Raw genomic sequence first — 16,020 nt, 5'->3', positions numbered from 1 at the left:
TTTCACAGTCACATTAATTGAGATGTCAAAACATACCCATACACCGTTTGTGTGTATGGGAATGATTGAATGGTGTGTGTGTGTGTGTGTGTGTGTGTGTGTGGTTACGTATGCATGTGCACATGCGTGTGATCTTGTATGCATGTTCAGTGTGTCACTGTATCAGTGGTGGAAAGTAACTAAGTACATTCACTTAAGTACTGTACTTAAATACATTGTTGAGGTCTTTATACTGTACTTTACTTGAATATTTCCAATTTCCAATACTTCTACTCCACTACACCTCAGAGGCAAATATTGTACTTTTACTCCACTATTCATTATTTGAAAAATTAAGTTACTAGTTACTTTTCAGATATAAATTCTTACAGTATAAGACATACATTAACCACTTTAGCCCTATTTTCTATTTGAAAATAGCCTACAGTAATAATAAAACAAATAATAGTACTTTTACTTTTGGTACTTTAAAGTAAATTTTGATGCCAATACATTTTGTGCTTTTACTCAAGTCAATTTTGAATTCTGGACTTTAACTCGTAACAAGAGTATTTCTATATCGCAGCATTGATACTTTTACTTAAGTAAAGAATTTGAGTACTTTTTTCCACCGCTGTTCTGTATGATAAGTGATAACATGGGTGTGGTTGTGTAAATGCACGCGTGTTCTGTGTTCCGTACGTCTTGACTGGAAACCGTGTGTGTGTGTTATCATGGTTTATACGGCCCCCCCCCCCCCCCCCACCCCCACATTCCCCACCCACCTCCTCCCCCTCACCAGGCGACTCCCCCACGGCGACTCCCAGTCGGAGGACGAGCGGAAGGAGGAGCCGGTTGTTGTTGTACCGAAAAGGAGGTCCAGCCTCTCAGAGCTGGGCAGCAAGCTCACCTCTCTCATTCTGCCTCTGAAGACGTTAGTCTCATATTGCATCATCGCGTCCCTCCTGGCCGGCCCACTAACGCGCTGCCCGCTCCGCTACGCCAGCACGCCCTTTAATCCTGACACACACACACACACACACACACACACACACACACACACACGCACACACACACACACAGGGGCCACATAGTGAAAGAATTATGTCCCTCAACGTGTTGTACAACAGGGGTCTTCAACGTTTTCAGGCCAAGGACCCCCCTAGCTGAGAGAGATGACGCAGGGACCCCCTATACTCTATTATTTAGTCAGGGGATATTAGCAGAATATTTTCCAATCTTGGAATAAATTCCTTACCAAAAAAAATCTTCACCAATGTGTTTGTAAAGGTGTCTAGTAACACAACGGCCATAGCCATGTAAACTTTTTGTGTAAAAAGCCCATTGAGATTGGGCCGTTTTTAGCCCAAGGAGTGGTTTTGGTGCAAAACAAATGATTGCAATGGATTCAGAATCATAAAAACACCCTAGTTTGACCCCTCACATGATACTTAAAACAGAATTAAATTTAGATTTTTTTTAACCAAGGTTATGGTGGGTACCCCAACTTTAAGGAGGTGTCAAAAATTCTCCTAGGGATACTGAATTTCAGTCTTTGTGAGATGTGTTACTAGACACCTTTGCAAACACATTGGTGAAGATTTTTTTTGGTAAGGAATTTATTCCAAGACTTTTTTAATATCCCCTGACTATATTGTATAAAATTGTGTTTCAGATTAGTTTTTTTTTTTACTTAGTCTGCTCTTTTTTCCCTCTACACCTATAAGCCTCTTTGCTGAAAATAGCCGATCTACAAGCTTGTAGATCGGCTATTTTCGGCTAATGTTCCGCTCAGAAAAGGAATTCTAGGGTTCAAGTGGTTAATGTGAAAAAAAACTAAATCCTATCACACAAAGATTTGGCGGACCCCCTATAGTAGCTCTGAGGACCCCCTAGGGGTCCCGGACCCCCTGTTGAAGACCCCTGCTGTATAATATATGCAGGAAGAGGTTCAAATTTGGCCCTAATGTGAATTGCAAGCGTAATCTATGCTTTGTCTGTGCTGCACAACGCCAGTGGTGGAAAACACTGACACTGAACTTTTTGGTTAAGTGTCTTCAGTGTCTTCTGCTCGTTACTTAACACAACTGTGCTTATTTATTCTCTGGTTTCCTCTTTTCCCTTAACCATTCCAGAGGACAGGATGAGCTCTTTGTAACGCTGTAAGTGTGCGGGGTGTCTAATCCAACGGTGGGAATTGTTTTTTTGATTTAATCTCAAAGCCATACAATCACGAGGCCTTCCAGAGCTTTGCAGACAAGAAGTGCTAGCAACTATTGCACTGATTTTACAGTCAAAATCAGATCGGCACTCCTGCTCAAAGTCTCTGATGGACGGTGTCTTCTGCCTGTGCAGCTGTCTCTACATTCAGCACTGATGTCTACTAAATCCATGCCATTTGCTCTAACTGTGCTGCTGTCGGCGTTCTTTTGTTTTGTTGTTTTACAATGGCAATGATGCAGACCTGCAAATGTTGCTGTGTTTCTGGTGATTTTAAGCAGGGTTTGGAGAATGCACTCCTGGCAAAGCAGTTGTTGGTTTGCATTGAGCTGCAGCTAACGCAGTTTTTGACATACTGTACTGTACATGGAAAGTTACCACAAATGACCTATTACACCTGAATCATTGGTAGCCGTGTTGATTTTGACAGCACATTTTTTTATTTCGTTTTGGTCAGTCTTTTGAATAAAATTCCATTTTAGTCTTCTGAAAAGTTTTGTTTTTTGTCTAGATTTAGTCGACTAAACATAAGATTATAGTCGACTAAATATTCAGTTGATTTAGTCGGCAAAAATGTATTTTGGCGATGCCTTGATGGTGTCGTAATGGCTGATTTTACACTTGGTTGCAAGCTGAAAATAGCAGATCTACAAGCTCACAACGCGTCGCGCGCTGCAACGCGTTGTGAGCTTGCTGCTATTTTCAGAGCGCAACCAAACGACTATAAAATGACTTGTCTTAGTTCTACTGGATCTCTTCTTCACTCGTCCCTCCCTAACATTTTAGTCTAGTTTTTATCTGTGGACAAAATATAGTCCATATATTTAGTCGTAGTTTTAGTCATCATAGCTTAGTTTTTATTTAGTATACGTCAGTGAAAAAAGGTAGTCAACGAACATTTTTAGTCGCCGAAATCAACACTGATCGGTAGTCTCGTTGTAGCAGTTCAGTGCTGTTCCGTTTTCTTTTACGTTTTTTAACCACATAAACCCTAGTGTCCCGATTCTGGGCAAAACATTTGGCAAAAATAGTGAAAATTGCTTGAAAACGACAGCTCTACAAGCTCACAACGTGTTGCATTGTGAGCTTGTAGATTGGCTATCTCCGCTACTTGACATGCAACGAAGTGTGCAGCGTTTAAAAGTGGTTGGGCGAGGAGAAGTGGTCACTTTTGGTAACTTGCATCATGTTCTTACTAAAACTCATCACTCATGTTCACTTTTCCTTTTTAACTGCCGCCTCTTGTCATTCATTCCTCCTCCCGCTCATCACTCCATTCCTGGTCTAACATCCTAACATACCTCCCTCTTTCTCCCTCCAGTCCGAGCCCCACTCCCAGTCTGACCGTGACGGACTCCGCGACGGCGCCGTTTCTGTCCCAGGGGGGTCTGTCCACCTCCTCCTCCCGGGCTGCGGTGGCCAGGAGCGGCAGGGGGCTGTGGTTGTGGCTGGCCTTGGTGGTGGTCCTGGCAGGTAATCATTTTTTTCTGGTCTAAATTGTGTGCAGGGTTGCCAGATCTGCTTATTATAATTTCCCCCGCAAGATTTCATTTGAAAATAGCAGATCTACAAGCTCACAACGCGTCGCATCGCGACGCGTTGTGAGCTTGTAGATCTGCTATTTTCAAATGGCTGATGTGTATGTTATAGTGCTCATGTGGCCCATAGTTGCTGCTTTTGGGCTGGTTTTCCTAGACCTGGTTGCTTGTTTCTCTCACAGAATCTGGCAACACTGATTGTGTGTATGATTTTTACAAGATAATGCCCTGTTATTTCTTCTTCTTTTTTTTTATCTGACCCTTACTGTATTAGGGAGTATTTAACCCATTCAACACATCTATGTCATTTTATATTTGAACTATAACCATTATTTTATACTTTGGCTATTCAGCAGTAGCATATCTACAAGCTCATAGCGCGGAGCTTGTAGATATGCTACTTCTTGAAAGATAGCCAAATAAATCTAAAAATGACACCGCTGCGTTCCCGGTCTTGATGGGTTAAAGAATGCTTTCCGTAGTGCGACCTGCAGAATTCTGGTGTCAATGTCGTAAACTCAAGTTTTCAACCTTTTTGTCACCGTCAAAATGTCTAAATGTAAATTTTAGTAAGTAATTCAGTGCAAGTACTGAGTGACTGCAAGTACATGCATGACACTGCTTGAGTTCCCCAGTCTCCACATTTACTGACGCGACAACGAATCCGTAAACGGGGAAAAAAACAATAATGTTGTGGTCAAACCCCCCCTTTTCCAGGGCTCTTGGCACTGCTGGCCAGCCTGGTGATGCAGCCAGCAGCCGACGCGTCACCCGTGGGGACCGGGGACTCGTGGATGACCATCCAGCAGCTGCTGTGGCCCTACACGGGGCTCCGGCACAACGGACAGCCCCCCATCTAGACCCCTGCCCCTCCCACCCCCTCCCGTTTGGGGCCCAAGGTGGACGGTTGCCCTCATCCATCAACCCCTATAGATACTACCGCTTGTGGATACTCATGAAGATAGAAGGGTGGCTTTCTCTGACGGAGGGTTTGGTCTGTTGGTTTGGTTTGCCCCGGTGCTTGTCTTCAAGCATCTACCCACCAAGACACAAGACGGCACAGAGGAGGCCTTGGGGGGGGGGGGGGGGGGGGGGGGATAATCGACTCTTTTGAGGTCTTTATGGTTCACGTCACATGCTTAATTAGTGTGTGTGTTAGTGTGTGTGTGTGTGTTAGTGTGTGTGCGTGCCGAGAAAAGATGGCAGCAGAGGCTAGGGGTGGTCTTTATATATTTGTCTTTTTTGGTGCCGTTTGGCGCCCTCCTCCTCTACCCGGACCGGGACAGAAACCAGGAGAACTCACTGTTGGCACATTTTATTTTAACCAGTCACATGAAAATGTCCTCTCTCTATGGACACAGCAGCATTGAACTGATCCGTTGTCTCCCCAAGTCTCCGCATTATCTTCTTGGCGTGTGGATTTGATGGACCCCCCCGCAGCCCAGATTTGGCTTGTTTTTGCTTTTGGAAACACCATTTGATTGTGACCTTTCTGGAGGCACGCGAGTCTGTAGGGACTGTCTGCCTTTTTCAAACCTGGAGCACCTCCTCCTCTTCCCTCACTGGCTCCAGAGCAAAACCTTTTCTTTCTTTTTCTGTTTTATTTTTTAACTTAAACTCTATGAACACTGGTAATAAAATGTCTATTTTAAGTTTTTTTTATTATTGTTTTGTTTGAAATTCAGTTTTATTTATGTTTTTGGTTGCGTAAATATTTCATTGTTATATGATGGATGTACGTTGTTATAACGTTGTTACAGTCTTAAACACCAAAGCATTTATACGTTCCCTCCTCTTTGGGTTCTTTGCCGTGTTGATCACCGTTTTCAACATTCATACACTTTAGTATGTTCCAAAGAGGATGCTTTGAAAACTTTGCACAAATAAAGAAAACTATTTTAAGAGAGAAAACCAGTCTGTTTATTATGTGGCGTACAATAACCAAGTATGCTAAAGAATAATGAATGTTTGCAGCTTTTATATACAAAGCTACAGCATGTTTATTATAGCCTTGCGGGTAAAGCCCCAGCGGACCCCCATCTCAAAATATGTTGTTCCAGGGACCCCCCCTGGAAGCAAAGATTTTAAAGTAAAAAATGTTCGCTTTAAAAAAACATATATTCAAAGATGTGCATACATTTTCACGATTAAAAAAAAAATAGCAGATCTACAACATCGTAGCGCGGCACTCGCGCTATGAGCTTGTAGATCTGATCTTTTTGAATGGCCAACGAAATCTAAAATGACAGATGCTTTCGCTGGTCTTGATGCCAAAAACAGGGGTTGAAAGTGGGCAGGTTAAGCGTAAATAAGCGTTCGGGTGGCACAAACTAGACTCTGCACCGTGTCAACGAACAGGTTCTGGGACTTCCTCGTCCTCTCCAGCCCCTCCACGCTGGTGTCCTCGCGCAGCATGTGGACAAACGTGGAATGGAACTCCGTGTCGGGGTGGAGCTCCGGAGAGAAGGACTCCTCCGTCTCCACGATCTTCAGCTTCTGACATCTCTGAGCGCCCAGCAGGAAGACGCTCCACGAGCCCCTGGGCACCGGCGAGGGGCCGTGGTGCTCGCATACCTGGCGGCCAAGGGTTCAGGTAAGGGAGGAGAGAGATTGGGGTGCAGTTAATCAAACAAATCGATTAAAAAAAGCGGTTTTGGGCCCTCACACTCAACCTGTGGGTCCGGGAGCCCAAGGGGGTCCCCACATGTTTTTTTTGGGGGATCCCCAGATGACACTGAAGTGACAATTTAAGGACTTTTAAGACCTTTTTAACCCTTTGAGGCCGGGAAGGGAACGTATCTGTGTCATTTTAAGATTTCTTTGGCTATTTTTTAGAAAACTCGTGAAAATGTGTGCACATCTTTTATATACATTTTTAACTCAAATCTTTGCTTCTGGTGGTCCCTGGAACAAATGATTATTATTATATATTAGACAAATACATATTATTTTGGGGGTCCTTGACAAGAAAAAAGTTAGAAAACCATTGATAATATAGAAAAATAAGTAAAAAAGAAAAAAAAAACTTTAGGAAAAAAACCTGTTAGGATTTAGAAGACATTTGTAAAATCCCCAGAAGCAAAGATTTGAGTTAAAAACTTTCGCTTCTCATCGTTCATTAGGGCTGTGAATCTAATGCCATCTCACGATTCCATTTGATTCCGATTCTTGGGGTCACGATTCGATTTTTGGAAATAGTGAATCGATTTTGAATCGTTGATAATATAAGAAAGAGGAAACATTTGTGAACGTAGCTGATCTACAAGCTCTCAACGCCTCGCTTTGCGAGGCGTTGTGAGCTTGTAGATCTGCTATTTTCACTTTATCTGTGGAGCCGAACATTTAATGCCTCAACGTCTACATTCCAAGTGCTTGTCAGGGTGGGGGGTCCCCGGTTAAAATAGGATTATTTTGGGGGGTCACGGCCTGAAAAGGTTGAGAACCACTGATCTAGAGTTTGGGCCACAATACCGGCCCTCACACCTACGTTGCACCGCCGATCCGAACTATATGTCTGAGTGTGGCCATATATGGAGATCTCTGTCTGTCTACCTGTGTCCCCTTTTATGCCCATATATGGAGATCCCTGATGTCATTAGTATACGCCCATACCCTGATTATTGCCATGCCCATATATGGAGTTAGGAGGTTTTGTTCATCATTGATAAGAACAGCTGAATGGACCTCCAAGCTCACAATGAGGTTGGAGGTCAAAAGGGGGTGGAGCCTGGAGTCAGCAGAACCAGCTAACTCCGGTGGTTTAGCAGTTTTGAGTTTGAGGATCCAATGGAGTTAGCTGCTTTTGTCAGAAGCGCTTTTTAATACTTTTCATTGGTTCAATGTTTTGTTTACCAACACACAGACACACTGTAAAGGGTGTTCAATGGCCCTTATTTATGGAGAAAAAAATGCAAAAGAGTCAAAATGGAGTTAGCTGGTTTCTGCCGGACAGCAACGATAATGTCAATAAATGTGATATATGGGAGCATCTCTAGTGTACAATGAATGCACACAGACGTTAAACATGCAGCTGTAAGACAGCAGTTTGCCGAGTCATCCCAGGTATTCACACAGCTCGCTTTTCGATTAACATCTTTTCCTCATTCTGAAGGAAATATCACCATGCACTACCATGTCGTGTGTGTGTGTGTGTGTGTGTGTGTGTGTGTGTGGGGGTGTGGGTGTGTGTAAAGGCCATGGTTGGCCACGGTTAATGTATCCACGACCAGTAGTGTACAGCGACTAAGTACATTTACTCCAGTACTGTACTTAAGTACAATTTTGAGGTACTTTTACTTCACTGGAGTCTTACTTACTCCGTTACAATTATTTGAAAACTTCAGTTACTAGTTACTTTGCAGATATAAATGATTACGTTCTAAAACATACATTAAATACTTAAGCCCTATTTTAAACCTAGGCTATTTGAAAATAGCCGATCTACAAGCTCACAACGCGTCGCGATGCGACGCGTTGTGAGCTTGTAGATCGGCTATTTTCGAAAATGTTAGTACTTTTACTTTTGGTACTTTAAGTACATTTTGACCATTGTCCATGATCCTCTTGAGTTAAATGAATCCTTTGTGATTTAAACGGTGTGGTTCTCTTGTGTACCTGCATGACCAGATGCTCAGGCCCACACTTGGCATTCCACTGGCTCCATGAGAAGGCGTAGGCAGACGAGAGAAGGGCCATCTGTTCATAAGCAGCGTGCTCTATCAATGGGTCCTGTAGAGGAGAAGAGGACCAAACGCAGCTCATTTTAACACCATTTAGACCGGGAAAGAATCTGTGTCATTTTTAGATTTCTTTGACAAAAAAATCGTGAAAATGTGTGCAAATCTTTGAATGTATATTTTTAAAGCGAACATTTGTAACTCAAATCTTTGCTTCTGGGGGATTCTACAAATGTCTTCTAAATCCTAACAGTTTTCTGAAAAACGTATGTTGCTTTAATATCAGTGGTTCTTAAACTGTTGCATGTTAAAGGAGGAGTTCGCCCCAAAAAGTACTTATTTTCTATCAATTACACACCCCATGAAGCCTTGATTTCATGGATTTATTTTTGTTTTTGTGGCATTCCCAAGACAATAATTTGATGACCGGGTGTGTATCCGGTAGGAGACACAAATGATCTACTTTGTGTCTCCTACCGGATACATTAGCCGTTAGGAGACGGGAATCAAATTATTAGCTTAGGAATGCCACAAAAACACAAATAAATCCATGGATTCAAGGCTTCATAGGGTGTGCAATTGATAGAAAATAAGTCATTTTTTTGGGTGAACTCCTCCTTTAAGGACCACCCCAAATGATATGTATTTGGCCGCGGACCCCTCATCTCAAAATATGTCGTTCCAGGGACCCCCAGAAGCACAGATCGGAGTTTAAAAAAAATCATTTTAAAACATATATTCAAAGATTTGCACAAAGTTTCCACGTTTTTTTTCCAAAAAAATAGCAGATTTACAAGCTCATAGCGCGGCACTCGGTGCCGCGCTATGATCTTGTATATCTGCTATTTTTGAATAGCCAAAGAAATCTGAAAGTCACACAGATGTGTTCCCCGCTCTTAATGGGTTAACACTGTTCTCAATCATGTGCAAACCCCCGCTGCAAGCGTCGCATTGCAACAGTGTTTGGCAGGGTCAGGTTATACCTGTGGCACAGGACATTGTGTTAAGGAAATGTTCTAAGTTACCCTGATCACAGCTACGGTATGCATAGCAGATTATTGTGTGTGTGTGTGTGTGTGTGTGTGTGTGTGTGTGTGTGTGTCTGTGAACACAATAACAATATAAACTTGGAATGATCTCGGTCTGCCCTGCCCTGAAGACACGGTACATTTTTGTGTCGAAAAGGACAAGATCACAATTGAGATCAAGGTCAGAACGCAATAAAAAGAGACATATTACTATGTCAGGACCAGACAGACATGGAACGAGAGAGGTTGATGAGGTCTCACATTTAACCTTTTTTTTTTAGACCTATTTTTGAAAAATCGTGAAAATGTGTGCAAATCTTTGAATATATATATTTTTTAAAGCGAACAGTTTTTAACTCAAATCTTTGCTTCTGGGGGGTCCCTGGAACAAAATATTTTGATGGGGGTCCGCGGCCAAATACATATAATGTTGGGGGTCCTTGACATGAAAAAGATTGAGCACCACTGATATAGAAACGCACGTTTTTTCAGAATACTGTTGGGATTCTGGAGACATTTTGTAGAATCGGCTTCAGGTCTCAATGGGTTAAAATGAGGAAACTGTTGCATGTCTGTTGTGTTCCTGTTTAGACGGCTATGCAGGTGTGTTGGCAGAGAAATGAACAAAGAGCTTGACGGGGGCTGTTTGTTTTATCCTTCTCAATTTCCTTATCCTTTCTCATTTCCCTGTGTTGTGTTGTCAGACAGCATGTTGCAGCACAGGTTTGTCCACTCGGTAAATAACAAACTCAAATCTTTGCTTCTGGGGCCGGGTGGGTCACTGGAACAAAATATTTTGAGATGTGGGGGGGGGGGTCCGCGGCCAAATAAATATCATTTTGGGGCTCCTTGACATGACAAACGTTTGAGAACCACCGATTAAGTATAACTTAATATAAATTCAAAGATTTGCACACATTTTCACGATTTAAAAAAAGAAATAGCAGATCTAAAAGCTGCATCGATTGTGCCGCGCTATGAGCTTGTAGATCTGCTATTTTTGAATAGCCCAAAGAAATCTAAAAAATGACACAGATGCGTTCCCGGTCTAAAAGGGTTAACAGGCACCTACCGGAAGCAGTGTTGCCAGATTCTGTGAGAGAAACAAGCAACCAGGTCTAGGTAAACCAGCCCAAAAGAAGCGACTATCGGCCACACAAGCACTTTAACATATACATCAGCTATTTGAAAATAGCCGATCTACAAGCTCACAACGCGTCGAGAAATTATAATAAACAGATCTGGCAACCCTGACCGGAAGTGCAAGTCAGGCCCCGGAGGAGAAGACAGGAAAAAATAGATAAAGTAGGAACAAGAAAAGTCAAACATTCAGTCCAAAATGTCCAATGGGCTTGACTTTGTGTTAATGTGACATAAAGACGTGTTTTCAGGCCTCCGCGGGTGATACAGACCTTAACGCAGCTACTGACGTATTTGTCGGTGTACTCGTTGACAAAGATGTTGACCCCGGCGCTGACCATGGCTTTCTGCAGTGCCGGCCCGTCCATCCACCTCCCTACCAGGTGAGAGAGGCCTTTCTCCTGCTCTGACTGGAGCATACACTGGTTACCCTGTCAGACAGACAGACAGACAGACAGTAATATTTTGAGATGGGGGTCCGCGGCCAAATAAATATCATTTTGGGGCTCCTTGACATGAAAACGTTTGAGAACCTGATTATAGCAACATACTTTTTTTTTTTAAACTGTTAGGATTTGTAGAATCCCCCAGAAGCAAATATTTGAGTTACAAATGTTCGCTTTAAAAATCGATATATATTCGAAGGTTTGCACAAACTTTCACAATTTTTCAAAAATAGCAGATTTACAAGCTCAGAGTGTCGCGCTATGAGCTTGTAAATCTGCAATTTTTGAGCTAGTAGATCTGCTGTTTTCGATTTTTTTTTGCCAAAGAAATCTAAAAAAAACACAGATGCGTTCCCGGTCTTTATGGGTTAAGTCATCGTGACCTCTTAACCCTTTAAGGCCGGGAAGGGAACGCATGTGTGTCATTTTAAGATTTCTTTGGCTATTCAAAAATAGCAGATCTACAAGCTCATAGCGCGGCACCGAGTGCCGCGCTATGAGCTTGTAGATCTGCTATTTTTAGAAAAATCTTGAAAATTTGTGGAAATCATTTTTAACTCAAATCTTTGCTTCTGGGGGTCCCTGGAACAAAATATTTTTAGATGGGAGGGGGTCCGCGGACATATACATATTATTTTTTGGGGTCCTTGACATGAAAAAAGTTTGAAAACCATTGAAAATATAGCAACATCAGTAAAAAAAATAAAAGAAATAAAACTTTAGGAAAAAAAAAATGTTAGGATTTAGAAGACATTTGTAAAATCCCCAGAAGCAAAGTTAAAAACTTTCGCTTTAAAAAAAGTAGATATATATTCAAACTAAAGATTTGCACACATTTTCACGATTAAAAAAGAAAAATAGCAGTATATCTGCTATTTTTATAGAGCCAAAGAAATCTTAAGATGACACAGATGCGTTCCCGGTCTTAAAGGGTTAACATACAGATCTTCCGCTTTCATTATCTTGAACCCACAGGTTGAGGACCATTGCTTTTACCTGGACAGTGATGCTGAGGTCTATGAGGGCCGTGTTGAGGGTGAACAGAGCCGAGTCCTGTCCCAGCGGCCTCAGCTCCCAGCCCTGGAGGGGCAGGTGGAGGTAGGCGTCCTGCATCAACACGAAGGCATGGAAGGAGTCCATCTTAAAGGACAGTTTGGCCTCGGCCGCCTCGTAGGAGACATCGTTGATCCCATCCGTCTTCCACTGCTTCCCTATAAGACACGGAGTTCAAGCAAAACGTACACTCTCTCTGGTGGAGGTCTGGGTCGTGTAGTCACCTTTGCCACGATGGAACTCCAAATAACGGGGAGATATTTCAATAGTTGCTCCGTTGACAGTGGTGGAAGAAGTACTCAGATATTTTACTTAAGTAAAAGTAGAAATCCCACAATATAAACTACTATGTTACAAGTAAAAGTGTAAACAATTTTACTTGAGTAAAAGTGGAAAAGTATTGGCATCAAAATAAAAGTACTAAAATGTTTGAAAATAGCCGATCTACAAGCTCACAACGCGTCGCATCGCGACGCGTTGTGAGCTTGTAGATCGGCTATTTTCAAATAGCACTAGGTATAAAATAGGGCTGAAGTGGTTAATGTATGTTTTATAACATGCTAATGTAAAACATGCTAATTTTAAAATATCTGCAAAGTAACTAGTATAAAGTTTTCAAATAATTGTAGTTGAGTAAAAGTACAATGTACTTAGTTACTTTACACCACTGCTGATCATCATTAGCCTCGCGTAGCCAGACTATATCACTGCGTGGATACAAGTCTGATGCTTCTATGAGGACGTTTTTTTTTCCAAGGGGGCGGGATCAAAACAATCACTCTGGAGTTCAATTGGTTAGACCTATAGCCAACTACCAATCACAGTCTCCCATATTTGAATACTGGGCCCTGATTGGTCACCCCAGACTTCTGGAGCAGGAAATGGATTCACAATGGAGCGGTGCCAGACCCAAATCGCCGAGGGCCATTTATTTTTGCACTGGCAGATTCGTCTGGCTCGCCAGGCTAGATGTCATACACCGCTGTGTCACCTATACCTTGGGGGTCCCAGCGGGCCACGCGGGGCTGTTCCAGGAAGAGGACGGAGTCGGGCAGCGTGACGGACATGCCGACGGGGGGACAGGCGAGCTGGACCCCGCTGTCCTCCTCGGCGTTCACCGAGGCCGAGCCCTGAGGCTGAGGCTGCTCCGTGGGGGGGTAGGGGAACACCTGGTGCCCCGTGTCCAACAGCTGGGGGGAACACACAGGAGGAAGAGAGAGAGAAATGAGGACCCCTTGACTAACTTAAACCCTCTATAATTAGTTGACCGAGGTTCCTCAGAGCTCTATACAGTACATGGTCCATTCCTTTTTTGTATCAATATGTACTGTATATACGTACTGTACTCAACAGTAGTCTGAGGAAGAGCCTTGGTGCTTAAAACCTCACCTTTAATACATTGTGTGTGGATTTAATTGTTTTTTACATAGTGAACCCTTTTTCGATCCAGCATCCTGCCTAGCAGGATTCCCTTGTAAGGTTTCCCCATTTACACGTGTATCTTGAAAATAGCCGATCTACAAGCTCACAACGCAACACGATGTGAGCACAGGTAGTATTAAATGGCGTTTTCTAAAATCACGTCGCGGGCCAGATTATTTTTCGGCAATTTCAAATCCGCCATCTTTCTATATCGCGTCATATCAGCGCAACCGGAAATGAATGCTATTGGTTGGGTAGCTTGTCAATCAAGAGCGGGGGCGGGGAATGAATGCTATTGGTTGTGTAGCTTGTCAATCAAATCATCCCGCCCCTCCTACAGCGAACCCTACTTTATCATCAATTTCAAAATAAATTGGACCATAATATACCAAAACGCATATCATGGTGATTGAAAGAAGACTTTAAACTAGCGACTGGAAGCATATAGTATTTATGACAATGTTTATTAGGGTAAGAAAATCAAGTCTAAAGTTCGTCAAAAACCCATCCGCTTGCATTGAGAGTTATTTCTTCTGACAGCAGCAGGGGTGAAACAGCAAAACTACAGGCCATTCATATGAACTGTCACTTCCTATATAGACTCGATTTCAAAGGCGGATGATGGGCCCTTCAGTGGAACGCCCCACCTATATAGGTCTATTCTAGTATCATGTATTCACCTGTATGATCTCCCAGCCGTCGACCCGTTGGGACTGGGGCGGGAGGCGGAAGACGTCCCAGTAGAAGACCCCGCCGAGGGGCGTGTACTGCAACAAGTCCACCACAGAGCTGTCAATCAATGGCTCCAGCAGGGCGGGACCTCCTGAGTCCACACCCACCCGGAGAGAGAGAGAGAGAGAGAGAGAGAGAGAGAGAGAGAGAGAGAGAGAGAGAGAGAGAGAGAGAGAGAGAGAGAGAGAGAGAGAGAGAGAGAGAGAGAGAGAGAGAGAGAGAGAGAGAGAGAGAGAGAGAGAGAGAGAGCAGTTGGTGAGCTTCTGTAGATTTTGAATGAACCCATTAAGACCTGGAACGCATTTGTGTCACTTCTTGATTTGAGCTAAAAAAAAGCATTATTTTACACTTTGGGCTATTCAAAAATAGCAGATCTACAAGCTCATAGCGCGGCACCGAGTGCCGCGCTACGAGCTTGTAGATCTGCTATTTTTGAAAAAAACGTGAAAATGTGTGCAAATCTTTGAATATATATATTGTTTAAAGCAAACATTTTTCACTCTATTCTTTGCTTCTGGGGGGGTCCCTGGAACAAAACGTTTTGAGATGGGGGGGTCGGCGGCCAAATACATATAATCTTGGGGGGGGGGGGTCCTTGACATGAAAAAGTTTGAGCACCACTGATATAGGAACATACGTTTTTAATGCCTTAATGCCGGGCGTCTCACCTGAGACTGTGTCTGTTGTCTGTGTCACTATAGGGCCAGGCTGAGCTTCCTCTACGGGCTTCTGGCCAGCACTCCTCATGGAAGCCTGGCTCACTGTGCTCTGCTAGGGATGCACGCACAACAAGAACGAACGCTTTATATTGCTCATAGGAACCGGTATTAGTAGATGGAGAAACGTGCGCAGGAGTTTTTTTTTCTTTCAGTGCATTGATGGGCCCTCGTTTGGTCTTCTCCTACACGCCCCTTGATACTTTTACTTAAAGGACAACTTTGTTTTTTTTACAACCAAGGTGTATATTTTAGCTTGTAATTAAAGTAAATAAAAGATGAGTGTTATTTTTTTTCTATAGTTTTAGCAATTTTCGCGATCTTTTTTTACAGTGGGCGGGGGCATTCTGTCCGGTGGCTAAATATGCTTTTTTTACACGATAAAAAAGGTCCTGTGGTCTTTGATGGTCATATGTGAGTTATTGGGGGCTAGAAGAGCTACTGTAAATAATAATAAAGAAAACGCTGGGTTATTGTGTAAAAAAAAAGGCATATTTAGCCACCGGACAGAATGCCCCCACCCACTGTAAAAAAGGCAGCGAAAATGGCTAAAACTATAGAAAGCAGTAAATGAAAAAAAAATAACACTCATCTTTTATTTACTTTAATTACAATCAAAAACATAAACCTTGGTTGTAAAAAAAACAAAGTTGTCCTTTAAGTAAGAAATGTCAGCACTTTTCCCACCACTGCAACCGACCCAGCATTCCTCTCCATCTCACCTTCTGTCCATCAGACTCTCTCACTGACTGAGCCTCCTCGTCCGTCCCGCTCGCCGTCCGTCCATCAGACTCTCGGATCGACGCCACCGACTCGTCCGTCCCCGTCACCGTCCGTCCGTCAGCTCCTCGGACCGACTGCACCTCCTCGTCCGTCCCGCTAGGCAGCGTGGGGGGGCTTTCTCCACCCTCCGTTATCTCCCCCTCTCCTCCCGTTTCCTCCTGCTCTGGTGAGTCTGTCTCCAGAAAGGCGACATCCTGTCCCCCGCTGAGGGACCTGCAACCAAAAAAGACAAGAAGGTAATACCTAGTTTTATGTCCTACCTGGGATTCCAATCCAAGCATCTACCA

The 16,020-nt window shown here is 43.2% G+C and overlaps 2 protein-coding genes across 2 annotated transcripts in view; one reads left to right on the top strand and one right to left on the bottom strand.

Moving 5' to 3' along the window:
- The window catches only part of lrmp (lymphoid-restricted membrane protein), a gene marked incomplete at its 5' end in the record, with an annotated part of 66,444 nt that extends 60,796 nt beyond the window's left edge, over positions 1 to 5,648 (top strand). Inside the window, 3 exons of the mRNA XM_084050099.1 lie at positions 782 to 913; positions 3,521 to 3,672; positions 4,455 to 5,648. Of these exons, the coding sequence (XP_083906225.1) occupies positions 782 to 913; positions 3,521 to 3,672; positions 4,455 to 4,597 (427 nt within the window). The 3' untranslated portion in view covers positions 4,598 to 5,648. The remainder of the gene's footprint in view (positions 1 to 781; positions 914 to 3,520; positions 3,673 to 4,454) is intronic.
- Positions 5,649 to 6,035: 387 nt separating this feature from the next.
- dnai7 (dynein axonemal intermediate chain 7) overlaps positions 6,036 to 16,020 on the bottom strand; it is a gene marked incomplete at both ends in the record, with an annotated part of 14,123 nt that continues 4,138 nt past the window's right edge. Inside the window, 8 exons of the mRNA XM_084050098.1 lie at positions 6,036 to 6,311; positions 8,352 to 8,465; positions 10,854 to 11,012; positions 12,024 to 12,238; positions 13,078 to 13,270; positions 14,183 to 14,325; positions 14,903 to 15,005; positions 15,673 to 15,946. Coding sequence (XP_083906224.1) covers positions 6,036 to 6,311; positions 8,352 to 8,465; positions 10,854 to 11,012; positions 12,024 to 12,238; positions 13,078 to 13,270; positions 14,183 to 14,325; positions 14,903 to 15,005; positions 15,673 to 15,946 — 1,477 coding nt within the window. The remainder of the gene's footprint in view (positions 6,312 to 8,351; positions 8,466 to 10,853; positions 11,013 to 12,023; positions 12,239 to 13,077; positions 13,271 to 14,182; positions 14,326 to 14,902; positions 15,006 to 15,672; positions 15,947 to 16,020) is intronic.

This window comes from Gymnoscopelus microlampas (genome assembly GCF_963454915.1).
Source record: "Gymnoscopelus microlampas genome assembly, chromosome: 23".
Classification (NCBI taxonomy): Eukaryota; Metazoa; Chordata; class Actinopteri; order Myctophiformes; family Myctophidae; genus Gymnoscopelus; species Gymnoscopelus microlampas.
This window is presented reverse-complemented; position numbering and strand designations above follow the sequence as displayed.